This window comes from Sinohyriopsis cumingii, chromosome 14 (genome assembly GCF_028554795.1).
Source record: "Sinohyriopsis cumingii isolate HCF-2022 chromosome 14, ASM2855479v2, whole genome shotgun sequence".
In the NCBI taxonomy this organism is placed as follows: domain Eukaryota; kingdom Metazoa; phylum Mollusca; class Bivalvia; order Unionida; family Unionidae; genus Sinohyriopsis; species Sinohyriopsis cumingii.
The window spans coordinates 84,942,057-84,959,884 of record NC_142974.1 but is presented as its reverse complement, the minus strand read 5'-3'; the positions used below and the strand labels follow the sequence as shown (position 1 = coordinate 84,959,884).

Sequence of the window (17,828 nt, the reverse complement as noted above, 5' to 3'; positions counted from 1 at the left end):
TAGTGATGGTCTTTGTTTTTTTATAATCCAAGGGTCACAGAACTTGCCATCCCTGAGGTGTAAACATCTAATTAAATTCATTCAAGACAAGTTGTAATCAATAATCCATGAACTCACTGTTGTTCATACCTTATTGGTTAGTTATCTACGACACCCTTTCGTACACATAATAACCACAGTGTATACATAACTATTAGATAGAAGAGCTTCTCACTGTTGCTTAAATAATGGTTCAAATCTTTTAACTGGACATGGTATTAGTTATATGAATTGGTCTTCCATCTTGTTCCCTAAAGATGGCCATAATGGCAATGATTTTGTGCAAATAGATTCATTTTCTTATTAGATAAAGTATTATCATATGATATGTTTCAGTGGGCACTCCATGTTAGTACAAGCACATAATTTAGCAAGGTCACAATACAATCAAGGTCGTCTCAATTGTGCCCATTTTGTGAGGAACAGATCAAACAAATTTTTAAAAAAGAGATCAACTACATAACAATTTCATTGAAAATCCAATTCTGATATTACCAACAAGAAATGCCATAATAACAAGATTTTCATGATGGCTACAATGGAAGCCATGTTGTAGCTAAATTCAGCATCAACATCCTATTTTTATTAAGAATCAATCAGACAATATTAAGAAGTCTTTCACTGACAACCCAGTAGTGATATGATCATCTGTCTGGGCAAAGTAGTAATAAGATTTTTAACATGGTCCCTGTTGTGGCTAAATTTGGATGTCATTGGGGCGCCATTTTCATTCTTCACAAACTGCACCTCAGAATAAAACTGTGTTTAATTTTTATAACTTTCCTCCAAGTAGTTTAGCAATAAGAAACAACTTTCAATGGATGCTGCATAACAGATGATGGACAAAGAACCAAACTAAATTAAGCTTGAGATTAAAGATATGATTATGCAACAAAAAAATCTGCTCTTTTTTTTGTTCATTTATGTGGCAAGCATATTAATATTAGGTTTAATTTGATAATATATATCAAAGGTAATAACATAATATCATAATGACAACTCTGATGTCCTAGTAGTTATAGCATCCGTCTCAGATGCAGGAGGTCACAGGTTCAAACCCCGGCCAAGTCACACCAAAGACTTATAAAAATGATGCCAACAGCTGACTCACTTGGCACTCAGCATTAAGAAGTTAAAGTCAGGACTGGTCAGTCTGGTGTCAAGATAATGTTACTCAATCAACCTGAATGCCGAAGATAAAGTACATCATATATGACAGAACCTTCAGCGAGGTTCTATACAAAGGCCTGTCTGTAGCATGATGTCCCAGTGCTTGACATCACTATAAACTGCCACTTTGCAGACTCCGTAGTAACATACATTTTTTGAAAAGCTTTCACTATCCATAGAATAAAGCTAACAAACTGGTTCATCTAATTTAAAACCATATGTTACAACGCCTTTTACCCAAAACAGAAAGTGCCAAACTGATTTCACTGACATATTTCTTATTCATTTCCCATAAGCTGACATACATACATACATATATATATATACATACATACATACTGCTGTATCTCATTATAACACTCACCATTATAATGATATTCTCACTATACCACAGTTCTGTATATAGCACAGTTGACACTTATGGACCCCTATTAACATGTTATAACAAATGAGAGCAGTATGAGCTCTTTACATTCTTACCTGTAGGAGCAAACTTTTTGTTAGCCGGAGTCTCTTCTTTGACAGGCAAGGAACCAAACGTATACTGTCTGATATCTTCCATGAATGGCAGATCAAACCAATACAAACACTATAAAAAATTAACATAAGCCATGAAAATTGTTCCTGGAAAATAAATAAATGACTAAAATAAAGTGAACCTAAAGCTATACGTTCTGCAAATAACTACTAAAATTATAAAGTAGAGGTTGGTGGACACTTTATATGGTGCCTTCATACATTCTGCATCCCCTTCCCTATGACGGTATGCAAGAAAGCTTGCCAGTAGCTTCCCATGAGTTCTTCCCAGTCTTCAAGCAACAAATATTCTGGTTACTATGTATAATCTATCAAGTGGAGAAAATGGTGTTAAACCCCACAAAACCAATTCAATCATGTACCCTGTCTATATAAAAGGGTGTGCATGCTGCATCCCTTCAGATGACAAGATTTTCATCATAACTCATTGCAGCCATTTTGAGTGGTGATAACTGGCAGTATTGTTCCTTTCAAAAGACAAATCATAAAAACATTATCATCCAATTAGGAATACTGGTAATATGAATTTCAAGATGGCCATGTTAAATGTCAAATCAGCACCATTTTCATTTAGAACCATCAAAATGTCTAAGAGTCTAGTGAAAACCCCATGTCAATATGACCAAACATTGAAGAGGTGTAGCAATAACAAGATTTTTAATATGGCCTCCAATGCAACCACACTTAGAGAAATATCAACATATTCTTACGAGTGGTTTGACGTCCACATCGATCTGCATTTAGGACCATCTACATGTCAGTCAAAACCCCATGTCCATATGATAATCATCAGAACAGTAAGATCATTGATATGGCCACCAGGATGGCCAAACTGGACATTCAAGTGGCAACATTTTAATTTTGATCCAACCAGACAATAGAATTAAACTGGCTGCCCTGTTTCATGATTTTCCTTCAAGCATTAACAGACAATGCCAATGGATAGCAGACAATGAACAGACGTAGATCAACTGCAGAAGTCCTTCTGTTCTTTAGGATAAAGCTAAAGGGGTAACACGTGTTTGGCAAACTTTGCCGTTAACACAAAGCTTATCCTTTTATGCTCAGTTTGATATCACTCGACACTAACATGTGTATAATTTTGTAACCCATATCAAACCTGCCAACCCTGATGAGTCCGTCTCAGTAAGGCAGTTGATTTTTTCCCAAAAGATTGACCTGTTTTCAGTAAAGTGCAACAAAATATCAATAACTGCTACTGTAAAGATGGAAAAAGTAATTAAAAGTTTGAAACATTGACGATAAACATTATGTTCAACTGAAAAGGTTGTAAAGTACGTGTAGACTTTATTGACCTCTATTACAGTTGCACAAACTCTAGTTCCAAATCCTATGCAGCTCACTGGCTTATTGCTATCTCTCAACTTGACATAATTCTTGGAAATTCTTTTCCATTTCACATGACGACGACAATCATATCTCCTGCCATGAGACATACTCATATTGGCATGTGTCCATTAAACATAACTGTGTCCTTTCCAGCTTTTATTCACAAGAATCTGAATACTCCTTTTTATTCTTCTGTGTTGATTAATAACACTTTTCTAGAAGCTTATTTTCCCTTTGCATCACTTTCTGGATGACATTTTAAAAAATTCTACAATCAACAGTTTGAACATGCAGATGCTTCGCATGAACAATTAAGTGCAATGTGAATGTGAATGTGGTGCTGCTGTAAAGTGAGTCTAGTTCCCTAACTTCACTAATTCTAAGATGAAAGCCAGATCCAAATAAATCACGGATGAACCAATTATCCAAATATTTTGGCAACGATCATTTTTCCGTAGTTTTTGCTAGTATGCCATAGGTCTGTACTTTAAGGATATTTTTTGTAAAACTTACGGCAAAATCGTAAGAGTTGGCAGATCTGCCATATGCATTTCTTGCTTTTCGACATTTCTTACCTCGTAATCTGCTTTGATGTGTGGAATCAGACATCCTATTCGAGGACTGGAAGCAGCATTATAGACTCTCCGTGCAATGGCCACAGTGTTGGTCTCGTACAGGGCATTGATGATAGCTGACAATGCCACTCCTGCAGACTGGAGAAATAGTTTTATTTATATCCATAGTTCCCATACTTTTCTAAATACAAATTTCCAGGTTTTTTCCAGGATGAAATTATTTTTTTCAAGGTTAACGTATGATCATTACTGAATGGAATTAAAATACATTTTGGATTATAAAACATGCATTTTCCAAATCTGCAGATGTTTCTCTTTCAAGACTCTCCAAAATATATATGTCAGAAAAGATGATCATGTACAAAACCACAAAATGAGTTACACAAAACTAATCTGATTATATTCCTATCAATTGGCATTTAAAGCCATTTCAATGTACAGAATACAAATTCTAACTTTATTTTGCTGACCTGCATTCTGTTGCTACATGGAAACAACATAATGAGCATAAATTATTTTGTTTCCTTTCAAGCCTTTATTTCTAAAAATTCTACAGCAATATATGTGCATGTTACACAAAATAAACATTTCCTATCACAGTAAGAAAAAAAAAAACAATAAATGCAAAGTATTAGAATCTTATCTTGTAAAGAAAAGAGATTAACCCTGAAGTTACGTGTGCCAATAAAATCTCAAACAAGATTTTTCCACCAACCTAAACTTCTTAAGATGATTTGGTTAAAAATTCCATCATTTAAAGACATTTATAAAAGGGATGATTTAAATTTTGATAAATGACCTTCAAAATTATATACTGTTGCATAAACAAGGACTAAATTTTCTGTAAAATCAACTTGTCTTCTTGTAGTTCAATACACCATTGCCCAATCCTGTATTGATACATGGTCTTTTAATGTTTCTTAATATATAACAAAAGGGATGACAATTTCCCATTTCTCCTGCATTCCATTTAAGATCTGAAACCAATGCTTCAAGCTACATGTCACTGTGTAGTAGTTTCACAGCAAAGTTCAGCTCAGAGATTCAAAATTTTTCTAATCTGGGTTTCCTCCGAATATTCGAACCCCATTTTTCACATTTGGACATTTGGGATGTAGTGTGGGTTCTGAGCAATTACATATAAAATATTTGGAATCTTGCCGCCACCTTAAGATAGTTTTCCAGTGGGCCTAGCAAATTTAAACTATGTTATATAGACTCTATAGGAAAATTATTTATTTTCTCAAAAATGGCAAGTATTACAATCATTATATCTTTAATCCGCTGACAGGCTAGATGAAACTCAGCATAGAAGAAACCTGACCCGGTACTTGCCATTTGCATTAATAATCACATGACTTCACAAATCTCAAACAACAACATCGGAAGTCCAATAGTCCAGTGATATCAACAACAAACTCCTTTTCAATGTTGTTATATAAAATTTAAAGTATATTAAATGAAAGTCTGATACCTTTTGTAAAAACTAGAAAGAACATATAATTCATATTTTTTTTGAGAACAACTACAAGAAACTTGGCCAGTCTGATTCATCAAGCAGAGTAGTCTGGTTCCCTGCTTTGTATGCTCCCTGCGTGAGAGAGCACATGTCAATGTGGTAGTCATGTGATACAACAAAACTACAGATATTGGTCTAGGAATAAATACAGAAAATTTTGTGCTCTTTCATTTTTGTGTTTTTATTACAACCAGTATATGACGTTCGTTTAACATTTTTTCTACAACATTTGAAAATGACGGTTGTGAGATTATATGTGCTCGTGCAATTAGCAATCAAAATCGCTAGTACCAGCTCAAATTTCATAAATGCATTAATTTTATCATCTTTCAGCAGATTAAAGACATAACGATTTTAATAATCGCAATTTCTGAGAAAATAAATAATTTTCATATTCATTTCATGCAGGTATAACTTCACTTAACGTTTAAGTCCGCTAGCCCATCTGCGAAGTGGCTATGCTTTAATGCCAACATGTTGATGCTAGACTGGTTTTCATACCTTCCAGATAAAAAAGATTAGGATATCGAGCCGTCTGTGAAACAAAAAGTCTACTAGACAAATCTAATTCACTTAGCATTTGGACTGTCGCAACAAATATATTTATGGCAAGCACCCAAATGATCCATACTGTAACCTCCTAATATTGTGGTTAGAACTCGATAAATTTAACTCATGATCAGTTCAGTTATGACTCAATTACATAAGTGTTTCGGGCGTCATGTTATGGAGGAAAATTCCCTCAAAGAGATATATTCATAAAGGAGAATCCCATTTCCCAATTGAAACACTTCATAAACGAGGACCCAATTTTCCCAATAGAAAAAATTATTTATAAAGGAATACCCCCCCCAATTGAGATATATTCATAAAGGAGTATCCCCTCCCCAACTGAGATATATTCATAAAGGAGGACCATATTCCATCATAGAGATATATTCCTAAAAAAAGACCCCATTGCCCCACTGGAAATGTTTCATACAGGAGAAATCCAGTTCCCTGAATGAGATCTATTTATAAGTGCAAGTTCCAACAGAAATGTAACTGTCATCAAAAACATAACAACCAATCACCACAAGATCTCAGTATTTATTGCTGGAGTTTCTTACTTCATCTCCTTTTTCAGCTACTACAGCCATTACCCCATCTCCCTGGAAATGTTGCCGTTTGATCTGAAAGAGCACATAAATAGTAAATAATCCTTGTTAATTGGGACAAACTTACAATTTGGTACACTTGATGCATGACCACATAAATAGTAAATAATCCTTGTTAATTGGGACAAACTTACAATTTGGTACACTTGATACATGACCACATAAATAGTAAATAATCCTTGTTAATTGGGACAAACTTACAATTTGGTATACTTGATACATGACCACATAAATAGTAAATAATCCTTGTTAATTGGGACAAACTTACAATTTGGTACCCTTGATACATGACCACATAAATAGTAAATAATCCTTGTTAATTGGAACAAACTTACAATTTGGTACACTTGATACATGACCACATAAATAGTAAATAATCCTTGTTAATTGGGACAAACTTACAATTTGGTACACTTGATACATGACCAATATTTAACTATGTTACTTTTCTCATGAGAAACATTTATCCTGTATCAAAACAAAATCAATGGCTTGATACAACAAATAGAAGATTTACCTTAAATAATAGATACAACAAGGAAACAAACAAATAATTAGATTCTGACCCCTGTATTTCTATAGCTGTTATGATACTTGTGGCATGAGGATAACCAATAAAATGTTATGTAAGCGGTATTTATAATAATGATTTGTCTAGAGATATTTGCTTTGAAGAACATAATACTGACATTTTTCCCTGTAGCATAGGACAGCATAAGATTTTAAAAACACAAAATTGCCATTTTTACCTGTAGCATTGGACAACATGAGATTTGAAAACCATAAGATTGCCAATTCTACATACAGCATAGGACATCATGAGATTTTAATTTTAAAAAATGCCTTTTTTACCTGTAGAATATAATATCATAAAACAAGATCACAAGGCTGCCATTTTACATATATCATAGCACATCATGAGATATGAAGACCATAATATTGCAATTTTTAACTGTATCATAGGACATGAGATTTTAAGAACATAAAACTGCCATTTTTACCTGTAGATTAGGACAACATAAAACTGATGATCACAAGGCTGCCATTTTTACCTAAAGCATAGCACATGAGATTTGAAGACCATAAGATTCCCATTTTTATGTGTTTAATAGGGCATCATGAGATTTTAAGAACATAAAATTCATATGTTAACCTTTAGAACAGGACATCAAAAAATTTGAAATCCACAAGACTGCCAATTTTACCTTAAGCATAGAACATAATGAGATCTGAAGACCAAAACGACTGACATTTTTACCTGTAGCACAAGACAGCATAAGATCTTAAGAACACAAAATTTTCATTTCTACCTGAAGAATAGGACATCATAAAATTTGAAGAGCCAGTGTTATTTGTTAGTATTGTGATAAGCACTCCTATTTTAAAACTTTAACAGCATAAAAAGAAACTCCTTGCCCTGCATGTTGGGGCATGTTATAGAATTTTGAACACAGATAATTTTGCATACTTACAATTAACTAAAATGATATAAATTTCTGCAAAATGACATAATAGCATTGCAAACAAGAATGCAGTATATTTTCATATAACCATTTTCAGCTAAGGCTGTCTATCAGAAGACTCAACATTTCAAGTAATATATGTCACTCTGAGAAAGAAATCTTACTAAAATTGCAAAAAATATAACTTTGTGATTGTTCAGAAAATTTTCAAGAATTTTTTTTAATCATGTAGTTTAATGATGGGTTTGTCAATTTTACTCACATTCTCTGATTTAGTGAAACCTAAAACTTTGAAACATTTCTCTGCCTTGTACTTCATGTTCTCTTTGTCATCCTCACTCATTGGAACCAGGGTGTTGCCATAGCGATGACCTGAAATGACCAAATGGGGCAAGATGATATACCGTGAATTCATTAAATCTTGTGTAGAGAAAAGTTTCACAGGGTACCAATTTTCACAAGGTAACATAGTTTCTAGAAACATCAAACCAAAAGACCTATCAAACATTCTTCTTTGGAAACAATTGAGGCCGATCTCCATGCCACAAGACAAATGTATTATTTTTTGCAAAACCATGAAAATTTATATTCACAACAAAAAATATATCACTATACATTTTATAACAATGTACAATTCATGGAAAAGATAACAAAAGGTGCTATGTTGCTCTGTAATTCCAATCAATTACAAACATTAAAACACCAACATTATGACAGGAAATGCTTTGCAATTTTAGGTAAAGAACATTTTTAAGAACATTTTAATTCTTGGAGAATACCAACTCAATCATATTAAGATTAGAAAAGTATGCTACCTCTAAATTCATTTCTCACAGAAAGAATAAAAAATGTCATTCCAACTATATATATTAATAGACAAAAGGGAAATTAAATTGTACATATTAACTCCCCTCGTTCTCATGCTGTGACTACCCATGCACCAGATGTTTACTAATTTGAGCTTGAGAGAAAGCTATAACAGAATGCTCGTATTTGTGGTGAAGGGTGTTAAAGATTGATAGTATTGTAATCAGGTAAAAATATTTTTCTCAGGATTCTTAAATACACTACCCAATCACATTAGCATCAGAAGAATAGGTATGCTGAAGAAATGATCGAACCTCTACCCACATTGTATGAGCATGATGACAGCTCTATTAAAAGGATGAACTTCTCCAAATGTAAAGGAAGCACAACCTAAAATTATGTTCATACAAATATGAGGGTGATCCCTGTGGTGTCCTGGACTGGGGTGTTGCCTTGCATGCAAATATTTCCTGGGTGAATCAAGCCAAAATTGCAAGGTCCCAGGGCAGTGGTCATTCTGTCCCGAACAAAGTGCAGTAACCGACTGGGCCACTACCAGTGGCCACCTAGCAGAAACAAGGTGGTTAATTTTCAAATGTTTATTCCTTCATCCATGTGCTATATAGAAGTAAATGTGATGGGAGTGGTGGACATGAAGTTAGCAGAGAGTAATTTCCTAATGTTCATGTGATCGGGTAATGTAACATGAATGTGAACACCAGGACGCTGTACCAAAGTATGACTATAGCAGTGGAGGGACATGAATGTGATCACTTGGCCACTGTGCCAAAGTATGACTATAGCAGTGGAAGGACATGACTGTGAACACTAGGCCACTGTGCCAAAGTATGACTATAGCAGTGGAGTGACATGAATGTGATCACTTGGCCACTGTGCCAAAGTATGACTATAGCAGTGGAAGGACATGACTGTGAACACTAGGCCACTGTGCCAAAGTATGACTATTATCAGCAGAGGGACATGAATGTGAACATCCAACCACTGTGTCAAAGGATGACTATAGCAGCAAAGGGACATGAATGTGAACACCCAACCACTGTGTCAAAGGATGACTATAGCAGCAGAGGGACATGAATGTGAACATCCAACCACTGTGTCAAAGGATGACTATAGCAGCAAAGGGACATGAATGTGAACATCCATCCACTGTGTCAAAGGATAACTATAGCAGCAAAGGGACATGAATGTGAACACCAGGCCACTGTGCCAAAGTATGACTATAGCAGTGGAGGGACATGAATGTGATCACTTGGCCACTGTGCCAAAGTATGACTATAGCACTGGAAGGACATGACTGTGAACACTAGGCCACTGTGCCAAAGCATGACTATTATCAGCAGAGGGACATGAATGTGAACATCCAACCATTGTGTCAAAGGATGACTATAGCAGCAAAGGGACATGAATGTGAACACCCAACCACTGTGTCAAAGGATGACTATAGCAGCAGAGGGACATGAATGTGAACATCCAACCACTGTGTCAAAGGATGACTATAGCAGCAAAGGGACATGAATGTGAACACCCAACCACTGTGTCAAAGGATGACTATAGCAGCAAAGGGACATGAATGTGAACATCCAACCACTGTGTCAAAGGATGACTATAGCAGCAAAGGGGCATGAATGTGAACACCAGGCCACTGTGCCAAAGTATGACTATATCAGTGGAGAGACAAGACTGTGAAGACTAGACCACTGTGCCAAAGTATGACTATAGCAGTGGAGTGACATGAATGTGATCACTTGGCCACTGTGCCAAAGTATGACTATAGCAGTGGAAGGACATGACTGTGAACACTAGGCCACTGTGCCAAAGTATGACTATAGCAGTGGAGTGACATGAATGTGATCACTTGGCCACTGTGCCAAAGTATGACTATAGCAGTGGAAGGACATGACTGTGAACACTAGGCCACTGTGCCAAAGTATGACTATTATCAGCAGAGGGACATGAATGTGAACATCCAACCACTGTGTCAAAGGATGACTATAGCAGCAAAGGGACATGAATGTGAACACGCAACCACTGTTTCAAAGGATGACTATAGCAGCAGAGGGACATGAATGTGAACATCCAACCACTGTGTCAAAGGATGACTATAGCAGCAAAGGGACATGAATGTGAACATCCAACCACTGTGTCAAAGGATGACTATAGCAGCAAAGGGACATGAATGTGAACACCAGGCCACTGTGCCAAAGTATGACTATAGCAGTGGAGGGACATGAATGTGATCACTTGGCCACTGTGCCAAAGTATGACTATAGCACTGGAAGGACATGACTATGAACACTAGGCCACTGTGCCAAAGTATGACTATTATCAGCAGAGGGACATGAATGTGAACATCCAACCACTGTGTCAAAGGATGACTATAGCAGCAAAGGGACATGAATGTGAACATCCAACCACTGTGTCAAAGGATGACTATAGCAGCAGAGGGACATGAATGTGAACATCCAACCACAGTGTCAAAGGATGACTATAGCAGCAAAGGGACATGAATGTGAACACCCAACCACTGTGTCAAAGGATGACTATAGCAGCAGAGGGACATGAATGTGAACATCCAACCACTGTGTCAAAGGATGACTATAGCAGCAAAGGGACATGAATGTGAACACCAGGCCACTGTGCCAAAGTATGACTATATCAGTAGAGAGACAAGACTGTGAACACTAGGCCACTGTGTCAAAGTATGACTATAGCAGTGGAGGGACATGAATGTGAACACCAGGCCACTGTACCAAATTATGACTATAGCAGCAGAGGGACGTGAACATCCGACCACTGTGTCAAAGGATGACTATAGCAGCAAAGGGACATGAATGTGAACACCAGGCCACTGTGCCAAAGTATGACTATATCAGTGGAGAGACAAGACTGTGAACACTAGGCCACTGTGCCAAAGTATGACTATAGCAGCGGAGGGACATGCATGTGAACACCAGGCCACTGTGCCAAAGTATGACTATAGCAGCAGAGGGACATGAATGTGAACACTAGGTCACTGTACCAAAGTATGACTATAGCAGCAGAGGGACATGAATGTGAACATCCGACCACTGTGTCAAAGGATGACTATAGCAGCGGAGGGACATGCATGTGAACACCAGGCCACTGTGCCAAAGTATGACTATAGCAGTGGAGGGACATGAATGTGAACACCAAGCCACTGTACCAAATTATGACTATAGCAGCAGAGGGACATGAATGTGAACATCCGACCACTGTGTCAAAGGATGACTATAGCAGCAAAGGGACATGAATGTGAACACCAGGCCACTGTGCCAAAGTATGAATATATCAGTGGAGAGACAAGACTGTGAACACTAGGCCACTGTGCCAAAGTATGACTATAGCAGCGGAGGGACATGCATGTGAACACCAGGCCACTGTGCCAAAGTATGACTATAGCAGCAGAGGGACATGAATGTGAACACTAGGTCACTGTACCAAAGTATGACTATAGCAGCAGAGGGACATGAATGTGAACATCCGACCACTGTGTCAAAGGATGACTATAGCAGCAAAGGGACATGAATGTGAACACGCAACCACTGTGTCAAAGGATGACTATAGCAGCAGAGGGACATGAATGTGAACATCCAACCACTGTGTCAAAGGATGACTATAGCAGCAAAGGGACATGAATGTGAACATCCAACCACTGTGTCAAAGGATGACTATAGCAGCAAAGGGACATGAATGTGAACACCAGGCCACTGTGCCAAAGTATGACTATAGCAGTGGAGGGACATGAATGTGATCACTTGGCCACTGTGCCAAAGTATGACTATAGCACTGGAAGGACATGACTATGAACACTAGGCCACTGTGCCAAAGTATGACTATTATCAGCAGAGGGACATGAATGTGAACATCCAACCACTGTGTCAAAGGATGACTATAGCAGCAAAGGGACATGAATGTGAACATCCAACCACTGTGTCAAAGGATGACTATAGCAGCAGAGGGACATGAATGTGAACATCCAACCAGTGTCAAAGGATGACTATAGCAGCAAAGGGACATGAATGTGAACACCCAACCACTGTGTCAAAGGATGACTATAGCAGCAGAGGGACATGAATGTGAACATCCAACCACTGTGTCAAAGGATGACTATAGCAGCAAAGGGACATGAATGTGAACACCAGGCCACTGTGCCAAAGTATGACTATATCAGTAGAGAGACAAGACTGTGAACACTAGGCCACTGTGTCAAAGTATGACTATAGCAGTGGAGGGACATGAATGTGAACACCAGGCCACTGTACCAAATTATGACTATAGCAGCAGAGGGACATGAATGTGAACATCCGACCACTGTGTCAAAGGATGACTATAGCAGCAAAGGGACATGAATGTGAACACCAGGCCACTGTGCCAAAGTATGACTATATCAGTGGAGAGACAAGACTGTGAACACTAGGCCACTGTGCCAAAGTATGACTATAGCAGCGGAGGGACATGCATGTGAACACCAGGCCACTGTGCCAAAGTATGACTATAGCAGCAGAGGGACATGAATGTGAACACTAGGTCACTGTACCAAAGTATGACTATAGCAGCAGAGGGACATGAATGTGAACATCCGACCACTGTGTCAAAGGATGACTATAGCAGCGGAGGGACATGCATGTGAACACCAGGCCACTGTGCCAAAGTATGACTATAGCAGTGGAGGGACATGAATGTGAACACCAAGCCACTGTACCAAATTATGACTATAGCAGCAGAGGGACATGAATGTGAACATCCGACCACTGTGTCAAAGGATGACTATAGCAGCAAAGGGACATGAATGTGAACACCAGGCCACTGTGCCAAAGTATGACTATATCAGTGGAGAGACAAGACTGTGAACACTAGGCCACTGTGCCAAAGTATGACTATAGCAGCGGAGGGACATGCATGTGAACACCAGGCCACTGTGCCATAACATAATTAGAGCATCAGAGGACCACATGTGTAAACACCAGAAACATGTACCGAAGTAAGATAACAGCATCAGATGGTTACAAAATGTGCACATTAGGCAAAAATATACCTACCATATTTACCATTTGTTTTTGGACACCGTTTTTTGTGTGTGGGGAAATATAATATTTAAATGTCTTTTAAGGTTTGGATGTTGCTTTGCTATAATTGTTTCTACAATTTATGTTTTCGGACACAATCTAGGAAGATCTGCTGCAACGTTTTAATGTAAAATTCACATATTAATCACAACGACTCGTATATTGCAGATTGCTTGTTACTTTTACCCTTCCTTGGCGTGCATACAACACTCACCCCATACGGAGCCTCTCACCCTTGGTACTCTAAGATTAACCATCATACATGTACCGGTATTTCTAATCTAGATACTAAAATGTTTCTGTCATAAATATCTTAAGAATTATAATTCCAAAATCTTTTTATTTAGTTTGTTGTTGTTGTTGTAGGGTTTAACACCATTTTTCAGCACAAGATAGGCTATACATGGCAGCCAATATTAATGGTGGTATTTAGTTTGTATTAATATCTTAATTACACAGACATAAAGCTTGCGTGCATTTGTATTGTAGGTTTTAATGATCACTGATTAGCAGAGGGTTAAACTGTGGATTGCAAGATTGCTAATATGGCAGTTCTTTTGGAAAATATGCACACAATCGTGGCTTTAATACATGTATGGCTGTGTTTTCTGGTGGATGGACATGTATCAAATAGACAAAATAGGCAAGTAATACCTGTTTTTCATTCATTATCCTTTTCATGGTGTTAAGACAAAATACTTGTTTTACTTCCTGGCAGCACATCATCATGTGAGCTAACGGTAACATTGTTACGGATGTTTGGGGGGGGGGGATAAATATATCTTCACCTGTATGTTTTCTTACAACTAATTAAAGAATTTAATATGTATTCGGACGACAAATAAAGTAATTATTTGTTGCAGTCCGAAAACATACGGTAAATATGATTACTAAAAGCTGGACGCACATACATTTTCTCTAACCATTATATTTACTCATCAAATTACAAACATCATGTCCTATGACGAAGAGTATGTAACTGACCTTCCACCATGTCTTCTTTCTCGACTTCTGTTTCTTCCTCATCATTTTTGTGGTGTGTTCTCAGTGTTCCAACCTCCTGGTCAGGGTCCCGGGCATAAACTCGCTTCCAGCCTTGCTTCAGCTTGAATTCCTTGACCTTATGCAGAAAACATGTATGATCTGAACATAAGATCACTATGAACAATATAAAATGAAAATGATTACTATAATCAACATAAGATCAATATTTGATTACTATAAGCACCACAAGATGAACATATGATTTCTACAACAATATATGATTACTAAAACCAATCCCAGATGAACATATGATTGTTATAACTAACACAAGATCAACATGATTACTATAAGCAATACAAGTGGAATATATGAGTACTACAACAATACAAGATGAACATATGATTACTACAACCAATATAAGATGAATATACGATTACTATAACTAACGCAAGATGAATACATGATTACTATAACACAAGATGTACAAATGATTACTATAACCAATACAAGATGAAAACATGATTACTATACCAACACAATATTTACAAATGATTACTATAACCAATACAAGATGAAAACATGATTACTATAACCAACACAAGATGTACAAATGATTACTATAACCAATACAAGATGAAAACATGATTACTATAACCAATACAAGATGAAAACATGATTACTATAACCAATACAAGATGAAAACATGATTACTATAACCAACACAAGATGTACAAATGATTACTATAACCAACACAAGATGAAAACATGATTACTATAACCAATACAAGATGAAAACATGATTACTATAACCAATACAAGATGAATAGATGATTACTATAACCAATACAATATGATTTTAGGAGCATTAACTGATAGTCAGTAATTCTTTTATAACAGTCCCAAGAAAGTCTATCAGTAATGGGTATATCATCAGAAATGGATTTTGTGTGTGTGTGTGATTTGGATTTTTAATGTAGCTTTAAACAAATTTCAGTCATATTGCTACAATGTCTGTAGTGTGACAGTTTATAGTGATGTCTAGCAATGAGGCATCATGCCGCAGACATGTAACATGATGTCCCACCCAGTCACATTATCCTGACACCAGGCCGACCAGTCCTAACACTAACCTCTTATAGCTGAGCACCAAGCAAGGCAGTTATTAGTACCATTTTTGTAAGTCTTTGGTATGACTTGGCCGGGGATCAAACCCACGACCTCCCGCATCCGAGGCAGACACTCAAATCACTAGGCTACCGGAGTGGTAAGTCATGGTTTTTGTAATTAAAATGTTGGTCAAAGTCTGTAAAAGAGGGAGATGGGCTTTTCTAATATTTTTCAAATGTGTTTGATCTTGTACAACAGCACAGAACACCAGTGGAGAATATCTCTTTCTTTAATTGTGTGACCACTTTTGTTTATCACATGATCTTCAATTACAAGCATAGTGCACACAAGCTGCCAAAAACTCTCCAGCTTCAATCACCTCTTTAGCATTCTTTCACAATAATCAAAATGTCTCACCTTTGTGTAACCACAAATAGGAATCTGCATGTTGCCAATCTCAAGCTGGCATTTCCAGGCTGTTTGTCGAATTTGCCGAGTTTGAAAATAACTCAATGCAGGCAGGGCTTCACTGAAAATTGAATTTCTCATCATTTTCGTTGTTAAGCTTTTGAATACTCAAATCACAATTCACTGCAAATGACTATATTTCTCACCACTGGATCAGAAAATATGTCTTCCCAACCAAATGTAATGTGATACGACATTACACTATAAATTTATTAATGAAACATGGATGACACACCATAACAATGTGTGTCCTTTCACTGTCATGGAGTCCTTGTATTGTACACAAAGCAGCCCTTTTATTGTACACATGGGGGTACTTTTATTCTTGAAAAAACCAAGGTCTGATTACCTCAAATTATAGGAAATCCTTTGTTCCTAATATTTATGGAAAACTCAGGCTATCTGACTGTATTATGTGAAAAGAAAGTTTAGAAATAAATACAAGAAAAGATATGAGGGCATCTTACTATAAATAAAAGTGAAAATTACATGAAAACTGAGCAAGAATTTCTTGAGATAATTCAGAGGAGGTAACTCTGGTATATCTCTATCTCATTACTATTCTGAAGATCTGATAATGTCATAGAAAAGGTAAAATACATATTTTTAAAATCTAATCTCTTATAATACAAGTAAGCTTTGTTCTAGTTTTAAGGAGAAAGATGTAAAGTATGGTGCTAAACACTTAGATTGCTATATAGACTTAAATGATTTTTTTCATTTCTTCAAACCACGGCATGATCTGACAGATATTATTAATTTCTTTTAACGCATCTGAAACATTGCGACAAGAATATAATGAAATTGGAGATTTCCCTTCTTCATTTCTCCATAAATGTCAATTTTACATTTTTTGAAAAGTAAAATTAAACTTCCATTTGTGTCCATAATTTTATTTTTTAAATTCTTCTAATTTCAGTATTACTGAACTGAAAATGAATATTAATTACATTTAAATGCTATTTACAAAAATATTAGAGAAAGAATGGGTGTAAATAATGTTTATAAATCATTATTTCTCACCAGCAACATCATTAAAAAAATCTGGCAAAAGTGTCAAGTTTGTGATAAGTTATCTCCCCTGACAACTTATTATCTGCTTCTAAATTTAATAACATCATTGACAAACTATGTTTCTTGAGACATCTTTCTTTTTATAACTTTAATGCTGAATGAAAAACTCCTAACTGCAAAACAAGCAGTAAGAAAGATATTATACAATCTCAATATGAGAAAGAAAATTTTAGAAATTTTGTGAAACCTGAGCCAAAACAACCAAAGTTTGCCAAGACAAGCAATTCATCTCTTTTACTGATAAACTTTGAATTTCTTTCATGGTTATTAACAATTTTGCTAATGAACCAATGGTCAAATTGTTCATACATTTTTTAAAGTTTTCATTACAGACATGATATTGGTAATTGCCCCCAAAAAACTGAAAATCAGAAAGGGGGGTTTAGGGTTCCTCCCCCAACAGGGTTTCGAGGGGCAGCACCCATAAAAAACTGCTCCTGGTGAAACATATGATCATAATATATAACACA

General features: G+C 36.5%; 1 protein-coding gene across 2 annotated transcripts in view; it reads right to left on the bottom strand.

The window, feature by feature from the left end:
- LOC149784276 (DNA repair protein Ku80-like) overlaps window positions 1-17,828 on the bottom strand; it is a 75,061-nt gene that overhangs the window by 34,416 nt on the left and 22,817 nt on the right. For both annotated transcript variants that reach the window (XM_089932300.1, XM_089932301.1), the window contains exons 7-12: window positions 16,234-16,345; window positions 14,710-14,845; window positions 8,073-8,182; window positions 6,300-6,362; window positions 3,672-3,809; window positions 1,690-1,798 (exon numbers count right to left, since the gene is read on the bottom strand). In XM_089932300.1, coding sequence (XP_089788426.1) covers window positions 1,690-1,798; window positions 3,672-3,809; window positions 6,300-6,362; window positions 8,073-8,182; window positions 14,710-14,845; window positions 16,234-16,345 — 668 coding nt within the window. The remainder of the gene's footprint in view (window positions 1-1,689; window positions 1,799-3,671; window positions 3,810-6,299; window positions 6,363-8,072; window positions 8,183-14,709; window positions 14,846-16,233; window positions 16,346-17,828) is intronic.